Raw genomic sequence first — 22,552 nt, 5'->3', positions numbered from 1 at the left:
ACGTTTTGTACTATTCTCACCAATATGGTTGTTAAAATTGTATACTTGTGATTAAAGTTTGTTCGATAGCTTTTGCAAGTACTGAATTTGTTTCCTTGCAAAACTTTCAAATTAATAATTCCATTCTTTAGTTCTAATAATTTCATAATTTATATTAAAGTAAGGTTTATTTTCATTGTGGATCCAAATAAGTCATATGCAAATTTATCTCACGTTTATTTGCAGTTTGCTCTCTGCTTCATTTTTATTTCAAATGCATTTTACAGCCGAATGAAGTGAAGTGGCACTTATTTATTAATCTGCAACATCAGCTGTGTGAGGATTGTGTTAAAAAAAAACTTTAGTGGCTGAAGCAGTTGAATCAAATACGTAAACTGTATTGCTTCAAAGTTAGTAAAATAGTTAAACCGATTAAGATATAACAAATGATGGGAAAGAACAAACAATGCGTTCATGGTACATGGCCGCTTTCAAGTGTTAGGAATGCAAATATTTAGTAAACAAACCATAACCTTATGACGGTGTTCATTTAAAACCCTGTAGATAATACTCGCCGCTAACCTAGAAGTATTATCAGTCATGTAATTTCTGATAACTCGCGTGGTGACATTATAATAAAAGATAACCGGGATGGATGGCGTAAAAGTTTTGTCTACCTTTCTGGCCTTATTTATCTTTCTCTGTTTTGCCAAGTGTGTTGAAAGTGGACCTTTTGGGCCAGCATACCCAATCACAGCATCTTGGTTCAAAGACCGCTTCACAAAAGTAGAATGGAACAGCACTTTGACTTTGTTTCAGAAACAAGGGGGAGATACAGTTCTCCTACGTGCACCTCACATAAGGCTTAGAACTAAACAGGACCTTGCTAGTGACCCCGATTTCCGATGGTGCGTAAGTAATAAGAGCAGCACCGGGGAAAATGGCCCCCGATGTTATGACAAAATTGAGCAAGATTTGTCTTCAAAAGGGGTCAAAATCGCGTCTTTCGCCACGTTCCAGTATGAAGAAGATTTCAGTGAGACTGGACTGGTCAAGTGTCCACTGGACATGAAAATAGACAGTGACAGAATCTATTATGTATTGGTTTTACCACTGAGTCCACAGAGGTAAGAAACACTTGGTATAGAAAATCCCTTAGTTGCACATAGAAGTCATAAACAGCTTTATTGTGGTTTTTTTTTTCAGACACATTCATGGGACATAAAGAGGTATGCATTAAAATAGTATCACCCGTACATTACAGTGCTTCTTATTTTCGAAATTTACCTTGAAATAGTAGAACCACGATTACCCATATCTACTAACACTAACATAAGTTGACAATGACAAAACGGATTATCATGAGTATGCTTGGTGGTTGGTCAAGTAAAGACAAAATCATTTTGAGACATAACTATCTTTCTCTTTATTTTAATTTTGAAATGATAAATGAAGAAATTTACCCAACAAAACAATAGGTAGGGCGAAAAAAACAAAACAAACAGTAAACTAGGTAAGCAAGTATGCACATGGTGGTTAAGAGAAACCTACATTATGATTCGATAAGTGCAGCTATCGAATATAAATGTTTTCTTTATATAAAAAAAATCGGTTAGAATTTGTATTGTTGTATTTTGTCTACAGTAATAAAATGCTTTGAAGTGTCGACGTCGTATTCTTAGATTAGTGCTGTCTAACCTTTTTGACACCATGGACCACTGATAAATGTTTTTCTTGAAGCCGAGGGCCGCAGCAGAAAACTGAAAAGCAACGACTATATAGTTGCTCGAGCCCTGGCGGGCCATTTAAAATCAGCCCGCGGGCCGCGGGTTGGACAGTACTGACTTAGATGGTATCTGCGGGCTGAAACGGAAGTGTTGGATTTTTATTGTTGAGCTTTTTACTTAATATTTCTTCGTTGATGAAAGGACGTAGCACTGATTGACTTTAATTATTAATGTTCAGTAGTCAGCCATTGCAAACTGGTATCATCTAGTTAATGTTGTCATCCAAAGCAGTCACTTATTGTTTAGTGTTCACAGTAATGCATTTTATATTGCAAATTGGGTACATTCATTCGGAAAAGGAAGTCGGACCATTAATGTTATATTGCTTTCTGGTATCTTATTCATTTTCTAATATTGTAATTTTATTTATTTTAGCGATCCATGCACACTTTCGTCGGGATCAGAGGTCTTGGTCCTGCTGACGACATATGCAGGCCTTGACCCTCATGAACTTTTGCTTCAAGAAGCCGTAGGAAAGAACATGTCGGTCTACTTTGGGTTACCCGGTATGATAAAGGATTATTACAAGGACGAAATTTTGCAGCAATATACCGAGCCATATTTGGAATTCGTACAGCGAGTTATATCGGATCATAACCTCCGATTCTCTGGTAGTGATGAGAATAAAGTTCTGAAAGGCTATTATTCTAGAGATGATGTAGATTTGGCTGATAATAGTTCGGATTCAAGATCAGTGATGGCTGTTTATTCACAATTGGGCCAAATAATACACAAAGCTGAAAGACTTTTGGTGATCGCTCCAAGAGTTGACTTGCGACGTGCAACCATGAACGCCACCATTGAAATGCACGTGGCTGGTTTCCAAGAGATCGTAACATCTGGGGCTGTGGATATCATCGCAGTCAGAGAAGGGAGAGGTAACGGCAGAGCTGCATATTACTGGCCCACGCAGAATAATAGTCGGATCAGCGTGGCAGATCCTGCTTTGTACATGGTCCTTCAATTTAGGGACATGAATATCACCGCTAACACAACGTTCAGTGAATATTACACGGGAAGTGTACAGGAGGTAAGCAAAAGTGCTGTTTACATAGGTCCTGTCAAAGTTTAACAGTTAAAATCCGAGATCGCTCTATAAAATTGAGCTAGTTACCACTGAGAGACTCAACTTGAATTTAGCTGTTATTGGATGGACTGGCTGCAGATCATCAAATAGGCCTTGCGCTATTCACACATTTGTTAATTTGTTTTAAAAGTCACGATTTGTTTGATAAATCAAACCTCATATATGCTACCTTTCTATCTCAACCTACCAATTAGAAAACCGGCCATACATCAGAGACAATACCTATATAATACCGATATAGAAAATAGGCCCTATATCAGAGGCAATACTTATGTGCTACAGTTTTCTTTAAATGCAAAGAAACTTTTGTTTTAAAAACCTGATAAACTACGTAATTTTCTGTAACCATGTTTGGATAGTTTAACCTAATCATATTTTGCACTTACGTGATCGTTAATTATTTTAAGGGCTTCATTTAAGAATATCCTCTGTAACAATGCATACTGTCATTCATTTGCAAATTCTGTGTGTCATTTTCGTCTCAACCTTAGCAAGGAAAGCATCACTTATTTTGCAGCTGTTTGAGATGCTGGCACAAACTCAGGACGATATGACGAAGGCAGATTCTAAGTCCGAACTCTGGCTGGATATTGAAGCTTTTGAAGATCTTCGTGATGATCCCTGTCTCCCAGTGGATACATCAGAATCTGGAATGGGGGAGATTCGTAACCGCGCCACGCGGTACCGTATAGAGAGTGCTCTTAATGCCGCCGGGGCAGCTATCAGCAAAGTGGCAGCCTTCGCCTGGGACCCGGGCTTCACGTGCGGAACGAAGCGAGACAAGTCCAATCTGGCTACTGAAATTATGAACAATATCAACAATCCGATGATATCTCACTGCTCCTTCCATTCATCCTTCAACAGGTCGGTGGTGGTCATCGGATATAATCTCGAAGGAGAAACACAAGGTTTCATGGTACGTTCAGCAAATGTAAAGAATTACATTTGCAAGTAGTGAATGGGGTCACCCTAGCCTCAATGGGAATTAGCATTACAGGACCCCCCTGGGTCACTCTAGCCTCAATGGAAATTTAACATGGGAAAAAACCCTGGGTCACTTTAGCCTCAAGGGGAATTGAACATGGGAAAAAGTCTTGGGTCACTCTAGCCTCAAGGGGAATTGAACATGGGGAAACAGTCTTGGGTCACTCTAGCCTAATAGATCGTGGGCCTGTATAGGGTCAAGGGAAATTGAACATGGTGGGTCTGTATAGCGTCAAGGGGAATTTAACATGGTGGGCCTGTCTAGGGACAATGATGGTAGAGGGCCAAACACAACAGAGACAGAGACAGACATACACTAGTAAAAGCCTGAGATTTATATATAAAGCATTACTAAGACCTGAAATTTTGCTGGGCTGTTCAAAAATTTGCATAATTGTAATGATGCTATAAATAGCTATAATCAAGAAATGCTCAACGACAAAATGGATGTGACTAAAAGTAACGCTAAAATGACGAAATTGTCCCAGAATTTAAAGGAAAATAAACATATCCCCGAAAATTAAGTTACAATGGTTTAGACTAAAATGGATAAAATTAGTAACTACTTACAATATCAACTTGTTTGACGATCGTGGATAAACACCCATGTATTTATTTATAGCTATAATCAGCTAAAATTCCTATGAAATCCCACTATCTATTTATACTACAACTTGTGGGTTATTCCTTTGGAAAACCCTACTATCTTTTTATAGCCTCAGCTTGAGTGACGTTCCTGTTTATGAACTCTAGTACATATGTATAGCTACAACCTGTGGAAATCCCCAAGTCCATATTTATAGTCTCGAAATTTCCAGCGTCAGTGACGTCACTGTACTGAACACTAGGGGATAAATGTCAACAGTGTTGCAAGTGGCTGACCTGAATACGCGCTACTGCAGGTAGGTAGGTAGAGTGTATCTGATAGGGATAAAGTGAGTTTTATAGGGACAAACAGAGACCAATACACACACACACACACACACAACGTACGCGCGCAGACACACACACACACACACACACATACACACTATAAAATGGATAAAATTAGTAACTACTTACAATATCAACTTGTGTGACGATCGTGGATAAACACCCATGTATCTATTTATAGCTATAATCAGCTAAAATTCCTATGAAATCCCACTATCTATTTATACTACAACTTGTGGGTTATTCCTTTGGAAAACCCCACTATCGTTTTATAGCCTCAGCTTGAGTGACGTTCCTGTTTATGAACTCTAGTACATATGTATAGCTACAACCTCTGGAAATCCCCAAGTCCATATTTATAGTCTCGAAATTTCCAGCGTCAGTGACGTCACTGTACTGGAAACTAGGGGGATAAATGGCAACAGTGTTGCAAGTGGCTGACCTGAATACGCGCTACTGTAGGTAGGTAGGTAGAATGTATTTGATAGGGATAAAGGGAGTTTTATAGGGACAAACAGAGACCAATACACACACACACACACACACACACACACACACAGACACACATACACACACACATGCACACCACAGAGGGAAGAATAAAAAACAAACCCAAAATATACTATTCACACAGGGAAGAGGAAAAAACCCAACAAATATACTATCCAGACGTTCTTACACTAACACACACACACACACACACACACACACACACACACACACAACAGATCCAAGAATAAAACCAAAATTAAAATATAGCATCCATGCAAACGTACGCTAACGCGTACAAACCCCAAATATACTATCCATACAAACGTACGCGAACGCATACAAACCCCAAATATACTACCCACACAACGTCGCTAACGCATACAAACCCCAAATATACTATTCACACAAACGTACGCGAACGCATACAAACCCCAAATATACTACCCACACAACGTCGCTAACGCATACAAACCCCAAATATACTATTCACACAAACGTACGCGAACGCATACAAACCCCAAATATACTATCCACACAACGTCTCTAACGCATACAAACCCCAAATATACTATCCATACAAAGGTACCCGAACGCATACAATTCCCAAATATACTATCCACACAACGTCGCTAACGCGGACAAACCCCAAATATACCATCTATACTCGGGAGGAAGAAGAAAAAAACAACCAAATATACGATTTACATAACGTATGCGAATACACACACACACACACAAACACACACACAGAGAGAGAGAGAGGGAAGAGGAAAAAGCCAAACCCCAAATATACTATTCACACAGAAGGGAGATAATACTAACCCCAAATATACTATCTACACATGGAAGAGGAAGAATACAAATCCCATACCTACTATCCACACGGAGGTGAGATGTAAAAAAAATAAACCCCATATCTACAATCTACGCAGAGGGAAGAAGAAATAAATAACCCAATATACGATATCCTCAAAGAGGGAAGAAGAAAAAAGCCATAATATACCAACCACACAGAGGGAAGAAGAAAAGCATTATACACTATCCACACGGAGTGAAGAAATAACCCTTTATATATAATATCAACATAGAATGAAGAAAATAACCCATTATATTCCATTAACACAGAGTGAAGAAGAAAAAGTTTTTTGAAAGCACCTAAACCCTCACCTGCAATGACCAACTCTGCCAAGCACCTACACCCCACCCCACTCCCAACACTACAAAACCCATTTAACCCGTTATTTTATGGCATCAGTGTGTGATTTAGGAAACATCAAGACACAAAATGATGGATGAATAGACTGACTATTGTTTACCGACTTGCATGCCTAAAGAGCGTGCGTGAAGGAAAACATCCTTTCATTTCAATTCTAACTAAAACATGTTCCAGAGGGATAGAGAGAGGTGAAAGAGCACAATTTCATAAAGTGTGAGTAAAAACAAAACACGTCATCCTTATTATAGAATGTCAAGATTAAGAGACACTTACGTTTTCTTTCTGGTCTATTCTCTTTTAGAAGGTAGTATGAAATTTCACATCAGGGCCAACGCATCGGCTCACATTGTCAATTTTTCCATTTCCATGTCTTCACTGGCACAAGTTCTTCCTCATCTTCAATTTCTTCTTCTTCTGAATCCCTCTCCTCTGTTTCGTTTTGTTTCTGTTTCTTCTCTTTATTCGTAGGGCACTCTGAATCCCAGTGTCCTTTCTCCCGACAGCGATATTAGGCATATTGACTTTTGTCTCTCTTTCTTAGACGAAGCAGGTATTCTGGAGACAAATACCCATTTACCTTTGCAGATATAGCAAACTTCATTAGTACTTACACACTTTCGTATGACTCTCATCAAATCAACGACCAAAAGAGTAAGTTTTGTTGCCACTTTCGCCTGTGAATTATGCTTTCGTATGACTTTTAGCAAATATTTGACCAGCAGGTCGATCTGTGCTGACTCTTCCATCTTCTTGATCGTTTGAGAGTGGAATGAATACTCTGACGCTAAGACACTCTCCCTATGTACAGGGACCTGCTGCGTATGAAACCTAGTCAAATGTAATTTTGCAATAAGATGAAACGATTTCATTGAGGAAGTAAAAGGCAATGACGTGCCGTGTCGCCTCACACAAGAGCTGAAGTGTTAGCTCAAATCCGTGTCAGCGATTTCGAAGACGACATAACTGAGCTTTCATCAATGTTCTCCACATATGCCACAAAACCACGAGTCCTGCTTCACGCCAAAAGAAATTTCGTTCAGTCCGTAAAATATAGTATCACATCTGAGAAACGCAAAAACGAACTTCCAGAAAACTGAGAACGAAGACTTACACCTACAACGTAAATGTATGAGTTCAAGTAGTGCGTAAAATTTAGTCAAATTAAATTTTTATAGTCAAGACGAAACGATCTCTTTTCGAACAAGAAAGCAGACACCAAGCGACAATGGCGATCCGTGTCACACAACACTTTTCAAAATATGTATTATCAGAGGTTTGTTCTAGCGATCTGCACGGTTAAATTAAATGTTGCTGTATTTTGCAATAAGACGGACACAATTTCCATGGGATCGCCCATGGTACGATTGTTCGTGCATTAGTTTAATTTTTTAAAATATTTTTTTATATAAATCGCCTATAGGATAGACTCAGTAAAGCATGTCCATTCTCGTCACTGTTTGAATAGCTACTCAAGTCAATTCGAAGCGAACGCGGTAAGAAAATAAGTATAGCCAATGAAATGGCTTACAACGGGTGATGCATTGTTTTGTTCTAGGACTGTGTGGCATAATAATCCCTACGTTCTTGCGTTGTTACCATTACAGTGCAGACAGACTGAAATGTGAACTTACAAGCCCTCTTTGTGTGTGTTGTACCATTTCTTCTTACCACATCAAAATACTGAGCGTCACAGTAGTGGTTCGCGTTTACAAGCTGACCATTTTTTTATATCTCACTTAAACATTTTAACATAAACACTCACACTCACATCGGTAGAGTCAAAACAGACGTGTTACAGTATTGAGGGGCATGTTATCTTTTTTTTCCTTCAAACTAATACATTTGGGGTTTGTATGAAGTAAAGAACCGAAAGTACAGTGAACCTCAAGGATGATGACCCAATCTGTCGGTCTATTGATGCGTGTATTTACTTAAGAAGAAATATGACCTCTAAAACACAAAAGAGATACGACAAGCATGATTAGAATGAACACAACGATGTTTTCCTTCACGCCCGTGTAATTTAGAGTTTCAATCCTGTTTGAAAACAAACTTGGTCTCTTGTTGTAGGGCTTGAAATAATAAAAAATGAAAAATCTTAAGCACTTTGCTATAGATAATTTCATCAACAGACTAAACAACATAAATTCCGTTACAACACCAGAAAGCCTTAAATCTTCTATCAAAAAGAAATGCATCAAAAAATTAAAGATTAACGATAACTAACCAATGAAACCGAATTTAACAAAGGCAATGACATGTGAAGAAATGTCTCTCACTTTGGAAAGGTAGGCGAATGTAATCTGTCATGCACCATCAACTTGAAAAAATTATAAACAGAGAGAAATCTGAATTCAAAATTCATTTTTTTTTTTTAAAAATTGTTTCGTTTCTTTTTTCTTTTTTGGAACAAATCTAAGCACTAATATAGAGTGGAAAAGGGAAAATGCACATAAAAGCTTTGATAGTTCTGAAAAAATGAGTGGATATTCCTAACGTTCATAATCACCTATATATGCTTGGACTTGTCTGTGACTTATCCACAAAACAAGATGTACATATTTCTGGTCAAGCTGCAAGTGTGTGCGTGTTTTGGAAAAGGGTGAAAATTGGATATGCAATTTACTCGTGACACTTATAAAGTGAAGAGTCTGTGCAAGTGTCAAAAGCCAAAGCCATATAGGTTTTGTATTTTGTACGGCTTGTAAAGATTTCCACTTTAGAAAATGTGAAGTATCACAAGTTATTATCACAAACAGAAGTGGAACATAGGGGGCTTGCAAGAAAGAAAATAACCCAGACAGTTGGTGTCATCAAGAGTGCTAGAGACGGTACCCGAACTTGCTTGCTTGCTTACTTGAATTAAAGTGATTTTCGCTCTAATGGAGCACGTATCACTGGTCTAATAACGCACCTCGTGATTTTTAATTACTCCTGGGGAAGGAAAGAGAGCCTCATTCCCCAGGCTTTTATGTACTCACAGACTATTTTTAAATTTAGCCACTTAGGTGTAGGACTAACTAGTCCTTAACAACCTGACTGAAATGCTTTAAACATGAGTGGGAATTGTCTCACCACACACTCATTTTTCTGTCCGAGCGTGGTAAAGGAGGAAAAAGGTGCTCAGCAAGACAGCCATGGATGTTAAGTACTCACCAAAACGCTAGCCCGTACTTATTTCAAATCAAGTCGTGTCACCAAAACAGTCGACGTGTACGACATCAAAGGCATTGTCAAACGCAGAAACCGTAAAGTGGGCAAACGACGTGTCAAAGAAGTCAAATTACGTTGGAAAGGATATCCGCCCAGTTTTCATTCTTGGATCGACGCTTCGCACGTCATCGACTATAAAAAGAAGTGACCATCATTCCCTTTCACACAGATTCAGTTACTGCGATCACTCCTTCACCCAATTCTTCTCTGTAAGATTTACAAAAACTACCCTTGTGGGTGTGGTATGGAGAACGTGTGCCTAAAACGCAAATCGTCTTTTTCTGCCAAACCTTCGTGGTGTATTGTGTCATCGGTGCAGCCATTGCCAATTTGAGTTTGCAACAAGGAGACAAACAATTGTGGACCATTGTATTGAGCAGTTGCATCTGTTACCTGCTTCCTAATCCCTCCCTGAAATTCTCCTCGAACGGGAACCACTGGAACCTTGTGTCCAGTGTCAGTGCCAGTCATCACTCTAACAACAACAACAACAACCCCATTTTGGGCGGAGACACTCCTCTGACGTCCAGTAACCCCTCGGAGAGCCACAAAATGAGCAATAACAACCAATTTTACTTAACCTTACCCAGTGACAGTTCCATGGAGGTGTTTCCCAAGAACACGTTGTGCTGTTACACGGTCAAATTTCCTCAGACCATCCAGTTAGATCACGAAGCCCATTGGGAAGTGGCTTTAGTGGAAATCATTCACCCAACACAAATCAAAAACATCACCGAAAAGCAAAACACTTTCGAGGTGGAAATCCTGAATGCCCAATTGGAGGAAGAAATCAATAAAATCGGGTTTTTAGGGGACACAAGACCAGCCAGCAATCCAGCCTTCATTATCTACACCTTGAAAATTCCTTCAGGTTATTATTTTAGTGGTGAACATTTGGTGGACACTATTGCTGACAGGTTCAACTTAGCCTTTGGCAAAGCACTGAACAGAGCCAAAAAACGTGTGAAGATTGAGTACCATAAAGTGGCTCATCGTCTCATGGTCAAATTTCAAGATACGGACACATTGTCCCTCAGGTTCAATGGTAGTTTGTTCGAAATTTTGGGTGGACATGCAGAAATGGTCGCAAACAATTTGAGCCCCAAGATCAACAGTAATATGGATTTTTACAGAGCTTTTGGAAACCCGGTAGAACTGAACCAAGGACTTAATTTGATCTTTGTGTATTCCGATGTGGTGGAGTACAACGTGGTGGGACACACCTCTGTGCCGTTACTGCGTGTCATTCCTTTCAAAGTGGATAGTACCACAAACAATGACCAGGATGGTGCAAACACCTATCACGTACACCGTGAATTTGTACATCCTCACTATTTGCCCGTCAGTAAGTCGTATTTAGACACTGTCAACATTGCTATAAAAGGAGACCTGGGACAAAATATTCCATTCTCCAAAGGGAAAGTTACAGTGAAACTCCATTTTCGAAAACGGTTCTCTAAAGAATTGTAAGTCAAGACAGCGACGAGTGACATTTTCACCCTATAAAATCCGGCCAGATGCGTGTGGAATTTCAGGTTGCAGAAAATCTACGCGCAGATAATGCGGTGAACGTCATCCTGTATGCTGAATTTGACAATACGATATAAACCAACAGTTTGAGAGAAGTCATTCTACACTATTAGAAGTCATGGAAGACTTTTATCAATGTTTATATAGTAGGGATTCTTTGGACATGGAATGTGAAGATCCTGAGGAAGGAGAACCCCAAGACAAAGACGAAGAAGTCATCATGATGAAGTCTAGATGGCCACAACAAGAATCACATTTAGTTTCCTGTTATGCTATAGTCTTGACAGAAAAAAATTAAGGAATTGATCAAGAAAGATTGCTATGGATGTCATAAAGATCATCCCAGTCAAATTCAACACGATAAATGCCTGATGCTGAGTCAAGAAGAAAAATTGGACGAATATCTGGACGGTGCTTGGAGTCTCATCTCGGAAGAAGACGTGTTACAACAGTGGTATAAAGGCTTGCGTGAACATTATTGTCCTCCATTAACAACTCAAGAGATCCATCGCATCGAAGCTCTCTTGGATCAGAGTTGGGAGACAAGGCGAAGAAACGGTTACTTGTCAGACATTTTCAAGCAAAAAGTCAGGATCGAATTGATCACTTATCATTACCTGTGAAGAAGAAAAAAACAAAAAATGGATACTTGGGAACTTTATTACCTTTTGAACCACAGTTCGTACACTGCTTCTTGGAATCATGTCGTCTGTGCTAAAGATGAACTCCCTCATCGCAAACCTCAAGGCCATCAAGCTTATGTGATCAACACGGACGACAGTCATCTCCCAGGAACCCACTGGGTAGCCGTCTACTTTCCTCAAGAAGGATGTGTGGAATATTTCGATTCGTATGCATTGCCCCCTTTGGAAGACGATATCATCGACTTTATGAGAAGAAATGCTCAGACCACACGATTCAATAATGTGAAATAACAAGGCACATATTCCTTGGTGTGTGGACAATATTGTGTGTATTTTCTGCATCATCGTAGTCTGGGCTATTCTTTAGAACATTTAGTGACTTATTATGATCGTCATTCATCTAGAAACGATGAGAAAGTAGATCGATGGTTTTGTGACCAGAATGCTTATCTTTTGTCTCTAACTAGGAAACGTAGTGTGTCCATCAATGGCCTAATGACTTCCAACAGTGGAAATCACAATTTCATTCACAACGTTGTCAGCCCTGTCCAAAATAATGTGTGAGTTGAAAAAAAATGTTTGTGATTAGAAAAAATGTTTGATGTTATATTGTTGGATTATTGTTAAAAATGTTATTGTTGTTTGTTAGTGTTAAGTAATTTGGAATAAAAATGTTGTGTTTTGAAGAGAAAAAAATGCCTTTGTGGTTTGTTTAACTATAAGTATCCTGATTCATGCTCTTTGACTTCTCTGTATCCCTCCCATAACACTATTTGAACGGTTCGACTCGAAAACCGTGTAGTAATGATTTCCTTCCCGTCCGCGCTTTGAAAATAAAAACGGGACAGTCTCCAGTCTGCCCATCCATTGTCGACTCATTTTCCTACGAAGATGTGCTCAAGATAGCCAAGTTGAACAAAGCCTGTGTGAATTTGCATAGGGTCATGACAAGTCTGATACCGAGACCTGAAGAGATAGACAATATCATAATGTTGAAAGTCACTGAAGACCTGAAAGAAGAGCTCTTCAAGGAGGAATTCAAGAAGGAGAAAGAAGAATGGACGGAGAAGTACAGACTTCATAAACAGCAGAGACAGCAGCAACAGCAGCAACAGCATGAACCTGACAGAGGCTTTGTCAACAGTTATATCGACACCAAAGAGTTCTTCTTCTCTTTCCGAAGAAGCAGACCTTATCCTGTGAGAAAGCCTGTCGTCAGAGGAGGCCGCCATCTTATAACCTAAGCGATCGCCATAGCTTCAAGTTCCCCAAAAAACAACAAAATTTCAGGGCTACCCATACTCTCGAAAAGAAATAACATTCCATTGCCTATGATATGTTAGTCAGTTAAAAGAAAAAATACAGAAGTGAGTCTATCAGCACATGATTTCTTTATCTTGGTTAGAAAGTGTGACTCTAAGTCCTTCGTTTCCGTCGCTTATCAAAATTTTAAAAATAGTAATGTTCTGTAAAAAGTGAGTGAGTGTTTCTTTTAGGTCTGTGCGTTTTTTTTTGTTTTGGTGATAATATGGATAATGTAAGTTCAGGTACAACGAAATTAAAAGAATTAGGCTCAGAACTCGGTGTGGAGGGAAGAAATATACGCAACAGCAGCGGGAGCAAGAAATGCAGACCTAGCCAGTTAGCACTCCACCCACCTAGAGAACACAAATAACATCTAGTCAACAGCCGACTATACCTAACAAACAACCCGCCCCGGAAAGAGTGGTGACAAAACAAAGGGCCAATTATGTTAGACAAACGGTATGGCAAACTCAAATGTAATTATCGGAGGCACTGCGTTCTTTTCTCACTCCGATACTACAGGCAATCTCAGCTGAAAGAAGAACCACAGCAGCAATAACAGCAACAGACACCATAGCAGCGGATTTGAAACAATCTACCTCAACTGAAGAATTAGTATCAGAACCAGAAGAGGAAATTGAGGCGGTTGAGGAGGAGGAGGGGGACGCTGAACCTCGCTGAGAAGTACACCGAAATGGGGCTAGATCAAGCATTGTATGACGTCAACAAATCAGGGCAGTTTATTAGAGCCATACAATACGTTGCCTACAAATCTCTAGACACCTTTAAACCAAGACCTTCTCAATGGGGATTAGGGGTCAGAGCTCTTCCCCAATTCTACAGACAAGCCTACACTGGATACCCCCTCAGTCAACTGGTAGAAGCCGCTGCTTACATTACCGCCCATCATGGCTACGCATTTCTTGATATCAAGAATCATGAGACTAGGAGTGCGGGAAAGAACGTGAAAGCAAAAGAGAGACATGTTACCTTCTAACAGAAAAAACAGATTTTTTTAGGGCTCCAAAACATTGCTTATTATTAAATAGGGAACCATATTTGGCTTGGTATCCCTCCTTGACTAAACTATTCTCGAAACAAACTTGACCCATTGGAACACCGCAACAAACTTAACTTTTTAAACCTAACAGTGACCAAACTGGTATATGTCGCTTAGACATAATAATTTAAATAAGATCAGTATGGCTATTTTTATGTACACTAAGTACTAATATTAGACAGATATGTCAGGAAGTAGGAAATTTAACAGACTCGTTAGATTTGAACTAATTGCACAGGTGGTTAACACATTATTGGTACTTTTTATTGTCGAGTAGCAAAAACGGGACTTGATTTGAAATAAGTACGGGCTAGCGTTTTGGTGAGTACTTAACATCCATGGCTGTCTTGCTGAGCACCTTTTTCCTCCTTTACCACGCTCGGACAGAAAAATGAGTGTGTGGTGAGACAATTCCCACTCATGTTTAAAGCATTTCAGTCAGGTTGTTAAGGACTAGTTAGTCCTACACCTAAGTGGCTAAATTTAAAAATAGTCTGTGAGTACATAAAAGCCTGGGGAATGAGGCTCTCTTTCCTTCCCCAGGAGTAATTAAAAATCACGAGGTGCGTTATTAGACCAGTGATACGTGCTCCATTAGAGCGAAAATCACTTTAATTCAAGTAAGCAAGCAAGCAAGTTCGGGTACCGTCTCTAGCACTCTTGATGACACCAACTGTCTGGGTTATTTTCTTTCTTGCAAGCCCCCTATGTTCCACTTCTGTTTGTGATAATAACTTGTGATACTTCACATTTTCTAAAGTGGAAATCTTTACAAGCCGTACAAAATACAAAACCTATATGGCTTTGGCTTTTGACACTTGCACAGACTCTTCACTTTATAAGTGTCACGAATAAATTGCATATCCAATTTTCACCCTTTTCCAAAACACGCACACACTTGCAGCTTGACCAGAAATATGTACATCTTGTTTTGTGGATAAGTCACAGACAAGTCCAAGCATATATAGGTGATTATGAACGTTAGGAATATCCACTCATTTTTTCAGAACTATCAAAGCTTTTATGTGCATTTTCCCTTTTCCACTCTATATTAGTGCTTAGATTTGTTCCAAAAAAGAAAAAAGAAACGAAACAATTTTTAAAAAAAAAAATGAATTTTGAATTCAGATTTCTCTCTGTTTATAATTTTTTCAAGTTGATGGTGCATGACAGATTACATTCGCCTACCTTTCCAAAGTGAGAGACATTTCTTCACATGTCATTGCCTTTGTTAAATTCGGTTTCATTGGTTAGTTATCGTTAATCTTTAATTTTTTGATGCATTTCTTTTTGATAGAAGATTTAAGGCTTTCTGGTGTTGTAACGGAATTTATGTTGTTTAGTCTGTTGATGAAATTATCTATAGCAAAGTGCTTAAGATTTTTCATTTTTTATTATTTCAAGCCCTACAACAAGAGACCAAGTTTGTTTTCAAACAGGATTGAAACTCTAAATTACACGGGCGTGAAGGAAAACATCGTTGTGTTCATTCTAATCATGCTTGTCGTATCTCTTTTGTGTTTTAGAGGTCATATTTCTTCTTAAGTAAATACACGCATCAATAGACCGACAGATTGGGTCATCATCCTTGAGGTTCACTGTACTTTCGGTTCTTTACTTCATACAAACCCCAAATGTATTAGTTTGAAGGAAAAAAAAGATAACATGCCCCTCAATACTGTAACACGTCTGTTTTGACTCTACCGATGTGAGTGTGAGTGTTTATGTTAAAATGTTTAAGTGAGATATAAAAAAATGGTCAGCTTGTAAACGCGAACCACTACTGTGACGCTCAGTATTTTGATGTGGTAAGAAGAAATGGTACAACACACACAAAGAGGACTTCTAAGTTCACATTTCAGTCTGTCTGCACTGTAATGGTAACAACGCAAGAACGTAGGGATTATTATGCCACACAGTCCTAGAACAAAACAATGCATCACCCGTTGTAAGCCATTTCATTGGCTATACTTATTTTCTTACCGCGTTCGCTTCGAATTGACTTGAGTAGCTATTCAAACAGTGACGAGAATGGACATGCTTTACTGAGTCTATCCTATAGGCGATTTATATAAAAAAATATTTTAAAAAATTAAACTAATGCACGAACAATCGTACCATGGGCGATCCCATGGAAATTGTGTCCGTCTTATTGCAAAATACAGCAACATTTAATTTAACCGTGCAGATCGCTAGAACAAACCTCTGATAATACATATTTTGAAAAGTGTTGTGTGACACGGATCGCCATTGTCGCTTGGTGTCTGCTTTCTTGTTCGAAAAGAGATCGTTTCGTCTTGACTATAAAAATTTAATTTGACTAAATTTTACGCACTACTTGAACTCATACATTTACGTTGTAGGTGTAAGTCTTCGTTCTCAGTTTTCTGGAAGTTCGTTTTTGCGTTTCTCAGATGTGATACTATATTTTACGGACTGAACGAAATTTCTTTTGGCGTGAAGCAGGACTCGTGGTTTTGTGGCATATGTGGAGAACATTGATGAAAGCTCAGTTATGTCGTCTTCGAAATCGCTGACACGGATTTGAGCTAACACTTCAGCTCTTGTGTGAGGCGACACGGCACGTCATTGCCTTTTACTTCCTCAATGAAATCGTTTCATCTTATTGCAAAATTACATTTGACTAGGTTTCATACGCAGCAGGTCCCTGTACATAGGGAGAGTGTCTTAGCGTCAGAGTATTCATTCCACTCTCAAACGATCAAGAAGATGGAAGAGTCAGCACAGATCGACCTGCTGGTCAAATATTTGCTAAAAGTCATACGAAAGCATAATTCACAGGCGAAAGTGGCAACAAAACTTACTCTTTTGGTCGTTGATTTGATGAGAGTCATACGAAAGTGTGTAAGTACTAATGAAGTTTGCTATATCTGCAAAGGTAAATGGGTATTTGTCTCCAGAATACCTGCTTCGTCTAAGAAAGAGAGACAAAAGTCAATATGCCTAATATCGCTGTCGGGAGAAAGGACACTGGGATTCAGAGTGCCCTACGAATAAAGAGAAGAAACAGAAACAAAACGAAACAGAGGAGAGGGATTCAGAAGAAGAAGAAATTGAAGATGAGGAAGAACTTGTGCCAGTGAAGACATGGAAATGGAAAAATTGACAATGTGAGCCGATGCGTTGGCCCTGATGTGAAATTTCATACTACCTTCTAAAAGAGAATAGATCAGAAAGAAAACGTAAGTGTCTCTTAGTCTTGACATTCTATAATAAGGATGACGTGTTTTGTTTTTACTCACACTTTATGAAATTGTGCTCTTTCACCTCTCTCTATCCCTCTGGAACATGTTTTAGTTAGAATTGAAATGAAAGGATGTTTTCCTTCACGCACGCTCTTTAGGCATGCAAGTCGGTAAACAATAGTCAGTCTATTCATCCATCATTTTGTGTCTTGATGTTTCCTAAATCACACACTGATGCCATAAAATAACGGGTTAAATGGGTTTTGTAGTGTTGGGAGTGGGGTGGGGTGTAGGTGCTTGGTAGAGTTGGTCATTGCAGGTGAGGGTTTAGGTGCTTTCAAAAAACTTTTTCTTCTTCACTCTGTGTTAATGGAATATAATGGGTTATTTTCTTCATTCTATGTTGATATTATATATAAAGGGTTATTTCTTCACTCCGTGTGGATAGTGTATAATGCTTTTCTTCTTCCCTCTGTGTGGTTAGTATGGCTTTTTTCCTCTTCCCTCTTTGAGGATATCGTATATTGGGTTATTTATTTCTTCTTCCCTCTGCGTAGATTGTAGATATGGGGTTTATTTTTTTACATCTCACCTCCGTGTGGATAGTAGGTGTGGGATTTGTATTCTTCCTCTTCCATGTGTAGATAGTATATTTGGGGTTAGTATTATCTCCCTTCTGTGTGAATAGTATATTTGGGGTTTGGTTTTTTCCTCTTCCCTCTCTGTGTGTGTGTGTGTGTGTGTGTATTCGCATACGTTATGTAAATCGTATATTTGGTTGTTTTTTTCTTCTTCCTCCCGAGTGTAGATGGTATATTTGGGGTTTGTCCGCGTTAGCGACGTTGTGTGGATAGTGTATTTGGGAATTGTATGCGTTCGGGTACGTTTGTATGGATAGTATATTTGGGTTTGTATGCGTTAGAGACGTTGTGTGGATAGTATATTTGGGGTTTGTATGCGTTCGCGTACGTTTGTGTGAATAGTATATTTGGGGTTTGTATGCGTTAGCGACGTTGTGTGGGTAGTATATTTGGGTTTGTATGCGTTCGCGTACGTTTGTGTGAATAGTATATTTGGGTTTGTATGCGTTAGCGACGTTGTGTGGGTAGTATATTTGGGGTTTGTATGCGTTCGCGTACGTTTGTATGGATAGTATATTTGGGGTTTGTACGCGTTAGCGTACGTTTGCATGGATACTATATTTTAATTTTGGTTTTATTCTTGGATCTGTTGTGTGTGTGTGTGTGTGTGTGTGTGTGTGTGTTAGTGTAAGAACGTCTGGATAGTATATTTGTTGGGTTTTCTCCTCTTCCCTCTGTGAATAGTATATTTTGGGTTTGTTTTTTGTTCTTCCCTCTGTGGTGTGCATGTGTGTGTGTATGTGTGTGTGTGTGTGTGTGTGTGTGTGTGTGTGTGTGTGTATTGGTCTCTGTTTGTCCCTATAAAACTCCCTTTATCCCTATCAAATACATTCTACCTACCTACCTACAGTAGCGCGTATTCAGGTCAGCCACTTGCAACACTGTTGCCATTTATCCCCCTAGTTTCCAGTACAGTGACGTCACTGACGCTGGAAATTTCGAGACTATAAATATGGACTTGGGGATTTCCAGAGGTTGTAGCTATACATATGTACTAGAGTTTATAAACAGGAACGTCACTCAAGCTGAGGCTATAAAACGATAGTGGGGTTTTCCAAAGGAATAACCCACAAGTTGTAGTATAAATAGATAGTGGGATTTCATAGGAATTTTAGCTGATTATAGCTATAAATAGATACATGGGTGTTTATCCACGATCGTCACACAAGTTGATATTGTAAGTAGTTACTAATTTTATCCATTTTAGTCTAAACCATTGTAACTTAATTTTCGGGGATATGTTTATTTTCCTTTAAATTCTGGGACAATTTCGTCATTTTAGCGTTACTTTTAGTCACATCCATTTTGTCGTTGAGCATTTCTTGATTATAGCTATTTATAGCATCATTACAATTATGCAAATTTTTGAACAGCCCAGCAAAATTTCAGGTCTTAGTAATGCTTTATATATAAATCTCAGGCTTTTACTAGTGTATGTCTGTCTCTGTCTCTGTTGTGTTTGGCCCTCTACCATCATTGTCCCTAGACAGGCCCACCATGTTAAATTCCCCTTGACGCTATGCAGACCCACCATGTTCAATTTCCCTTGACGCTATACAGGCCCACGATCTATTCCCATATTAAATTCCCCTTGAGGCTAGAGTGACCCAAGTCTTTTTCCCATGTTCAATTCCCCTTGAGGCTAGAGTGACCCAGGGTTTTTTCCCATGTTAAATTTCCATTGAGGCTAGAGTGACCCGGTGGGTCCTGTAATGCTAATTCCCATTGAGGCTAGGGTGACCCCATTCACTACTTTTGTAACTTTTCAAGGACAGGGTTGCACTTAAATTATATATTTATTTTAGTAGATACATGTATCACATATGAGGAAACTCTTAAAGTTTGTTATCCGTTTATGTTGCTTACTGATAACAATACACAGTTAATACGTTCATTATCAGCCAGTTTGAGATTTGAGGAAGATCAAACGATCTTGAAATCAACAGCCTCTAATTTCATATGAATTACTGCCTATAATTAATTTTCAACTTTACAGAAGACTGGTTTGGAGTTTTCTTTTTTGCGAAAATCAATTTACATATCTTTTCTACACAATCACAGTTTTATTATTACAGTCAATTTATAATATGCCGAAAGTCTTTCTTAGATATGCAGAGTATTGGTTTATTGGGTTTGCATATTCAGCACAAAAACATCTTAGTTTTATATATATATATATATATATATATATATATATATATATATATATATAACCAGAAGGGTCTGGTTACAAAGGTTAAAAGAGCATCGACCTGTAACAAGAAAGCGCATATATCATGTTTACTTGTAGATGAAAACTGTCCATATTAGAGAGGTTGTTTAATACATCAATGCCAAACGATGACACTTTCTTATTGCATGAACTTAAGACGGGCGTGATATTAATTTGAGACCTAAGAGATCTGTTTAATTGTATCCAATTTGTTTCATCATCATGACCAATGATGTAAACTAATCTCGAGTTCACCAAGGCGTTTTGTAACCATCAATTATACCAAATACATCTTTGCATGTGAAGTTTTGTTTCATCTGGAGGCTGGGGTTCTTTTTATGCAGTATGCATTTTGTAGATTTTACTACCCATGAATTTGCGCATTCACGATAGTGTTTGAATGTGGAAAACCTATTACTGTCGAGAATGTGAAATGCGCATGAACTTAAGTTGGACTTGATATTAGGCAACTCAATATGTGGTTAAAATTTCAAAGCGATATTTTTCCTTCTTTTGTTGTTGTTTTTTTTCTTTTTCTCTCCTTGTTTGTTTGTTTTTATTTTTATTCTGTTTTGTCGTTAACACGTATTTCACGTGCATGATTATCACAACTGATATAAACCAGTAATCCAGAAATACTTTAAGAAAACAAGACTTGTAGCCAAAAATACTGCACATAACTGATTCGAAATGAAATATATGGTCACATTGTTATATGCTAAATGATGTCTTCACCTTCATGGCCACAAATTCATATTTTTAAAACCATTCATTCATATAAAAAAAACTCCATGTTTTATAAACTATGTGTTTCATGTCTGTATCTACTAGGTTGATTGGCCAGATACGAATAACAAACGCCATGTTGACAAAGTCTACGGATACTACTTTGAACTGGACTGGGGCATCGTGCACCATCGAGTTCCCTCCCTTGAGTACGTGCAGTTCTACGATCCATATAACATCAGCCAGCTGCGCCCATGGGGTTATGTCAAAGTTACTGTAATCGGAAATAACCATCCGTGTTTCTTCACCTACGATTTCAGAAGTGTGCGTGCCACTGATGTTGCCTCTTATTTAACCCGATACAGAAGGCATAAAGAAAGAAAACAACAGGAAAGGAGAAGGATAACCAAAGTCGGCTCTCGAGTATTCCATACCAGTGTCTCAAACCATTAGATTTTTGTAAAACCAATCATAACCAGTGTCTCAGACTATTAAATTTATGTAAACCCAATCAAAACAGTTTCTCAGAATATTAGATTTATGTAAAAGCAACTATACCAGTGCCTCAAACTATCAGATATTTGAAGAAGAAAAAAACCCAATCATAACCAGTGTCTCAGACTACTAGATATTTGTAAAACCAGTCATACCAGCGTTTCATACTATTAGGTGATTGTAAAACAGAACGTTTAAATTTTGCATTGCTTGAAGGGAAGATCACACTTATCGGAAACGGTACATACAACAATATCATCTTATAGAACTACAAACGTATGGATTTCAAGTACTTTTTTATTTACAAACTTTTAAATTTGAGATAATATTGCCTTTTATTCCTTTGAAGCCAACGTAATCCCTGCGACTAACTGCCTAAAAGATGTATATTTTTCCTATGAAGATAATATGTTCCACGACACACTAAGAAAATGAAATCTCGTGACGCCTTCATTTATGATGTGAAAAAGACTGCACATAAGATACAAAGTCAAGAATTGAAAACAATGTCAGCAAATCATGTCATGGCAATAACATAACAGCGGGTTGTTCTCTAAACAGTTTTCAAAAATACAATACACATGCATTAACCATAAGAAGGGATCAAACATTTTGATAGGTAAGAGGTAATTTTGTTTTTATAGTTTAAATAAAAACACTTGATAAGAAAGAACTAAAAACGAAATGTTTTAGTGAAGGATGTGAACAAACATCTTTTTACAAATAATTTTTTCTCCATGCAAAAACAAAGAAAGGTATAACTATTTCATTTGTGATTATCTGAATCGTCGTCATCAAAAGAATAAAACAAAATATTTAAAACATGAGATTTTATTATTAATTTATAATTTCGAATCTTAATTCTTTCATTAAATCTTTAACTTTAAGGGAATTTAAAGTTACGTCTAATTTTATTCTTTTTTTTTAAATGATAGTGTGATTCGAGTATGACTACCTACTTGATATATAGTTTAAACGGTAATCTTAGTCTGACTACCTACTTGATATATAGTTTAAACGACACAGTTTACTACCACATTTA

At 38.2% G+C, this 22,552-nt stretch overlaps 1 protein-coding gene across 1 annotated transcript; it reads left to right on the top strand.

The window, feature by feature from the left end:
* The first annotated feature begins 596 nt into the window (after nucleotides 1–596).
* Nucleotides 597–22,252, top strand: LOC149786058 (uncharacterized). Its single transcript, XM_089978144.1, has 4 exons — nucleotides 597–1,106; nucleotides 2,142–2,796; nucleotides 3,371–3,769; nucleotides 21,121–22,252. Exons 1-4 carry the CDS (start codon nucleotides 631–633, stop codon nucleotides 21,466–21,468), a joined length of 1,878 nt encoding a protein of 625 aa, XP_089834270.1. The 5' UTR covers nucleotides 597–630; the 3' UTR covers nucleotides 21,469–22,252.
* The last annotated feature ends 300 nt before the right edge of the window (nucleotides 22,253–22,552 follow it).

Source organism: Sinohyriopsis cumingii, chromosome 12, assembly GCF_028554795.1.
Source record: "Sinohyriopsis cumingii isolate HCF-2022 chromosome 12, ASM2855479v2, whole genome shotgun sequence".
NCBI classification, from domain to species: domain Eukaryota; kingdom Metazoa; phylum Mollusca; class Bivalvia; order Unionida; family Unionidae; genus Sinohyriopsis; species Sinohyriopsis cumingii.
Note: the sequence above shows the minus strand (reverse complement) of the source record. Positions and strands in the feature narration are given on the sequence as shown.

Coding starts and splice junctions, on each gene's coding strand:
- LOC149786058 (XM_089978144.1), top strand. CDS start 631: ATGGATGGCGTAAAAGTTTTGTCTACCTTTCTGGCCTTATTTATCTTT. Junction 2,797..3,370: donor ACACGGGAAGTGTACAGGAG/GTAAGCAAAAGT, acceptor CTTATTTTGCAG/CTGTTTGAGATGCTGGCACA. Junction 3,770..21,120: donor GAGAAACACAAGGTTTCATG/GTACGTTCAGCA, acceptor TGTATCTACTAG/GTTGATTGGCCAGATACGAA.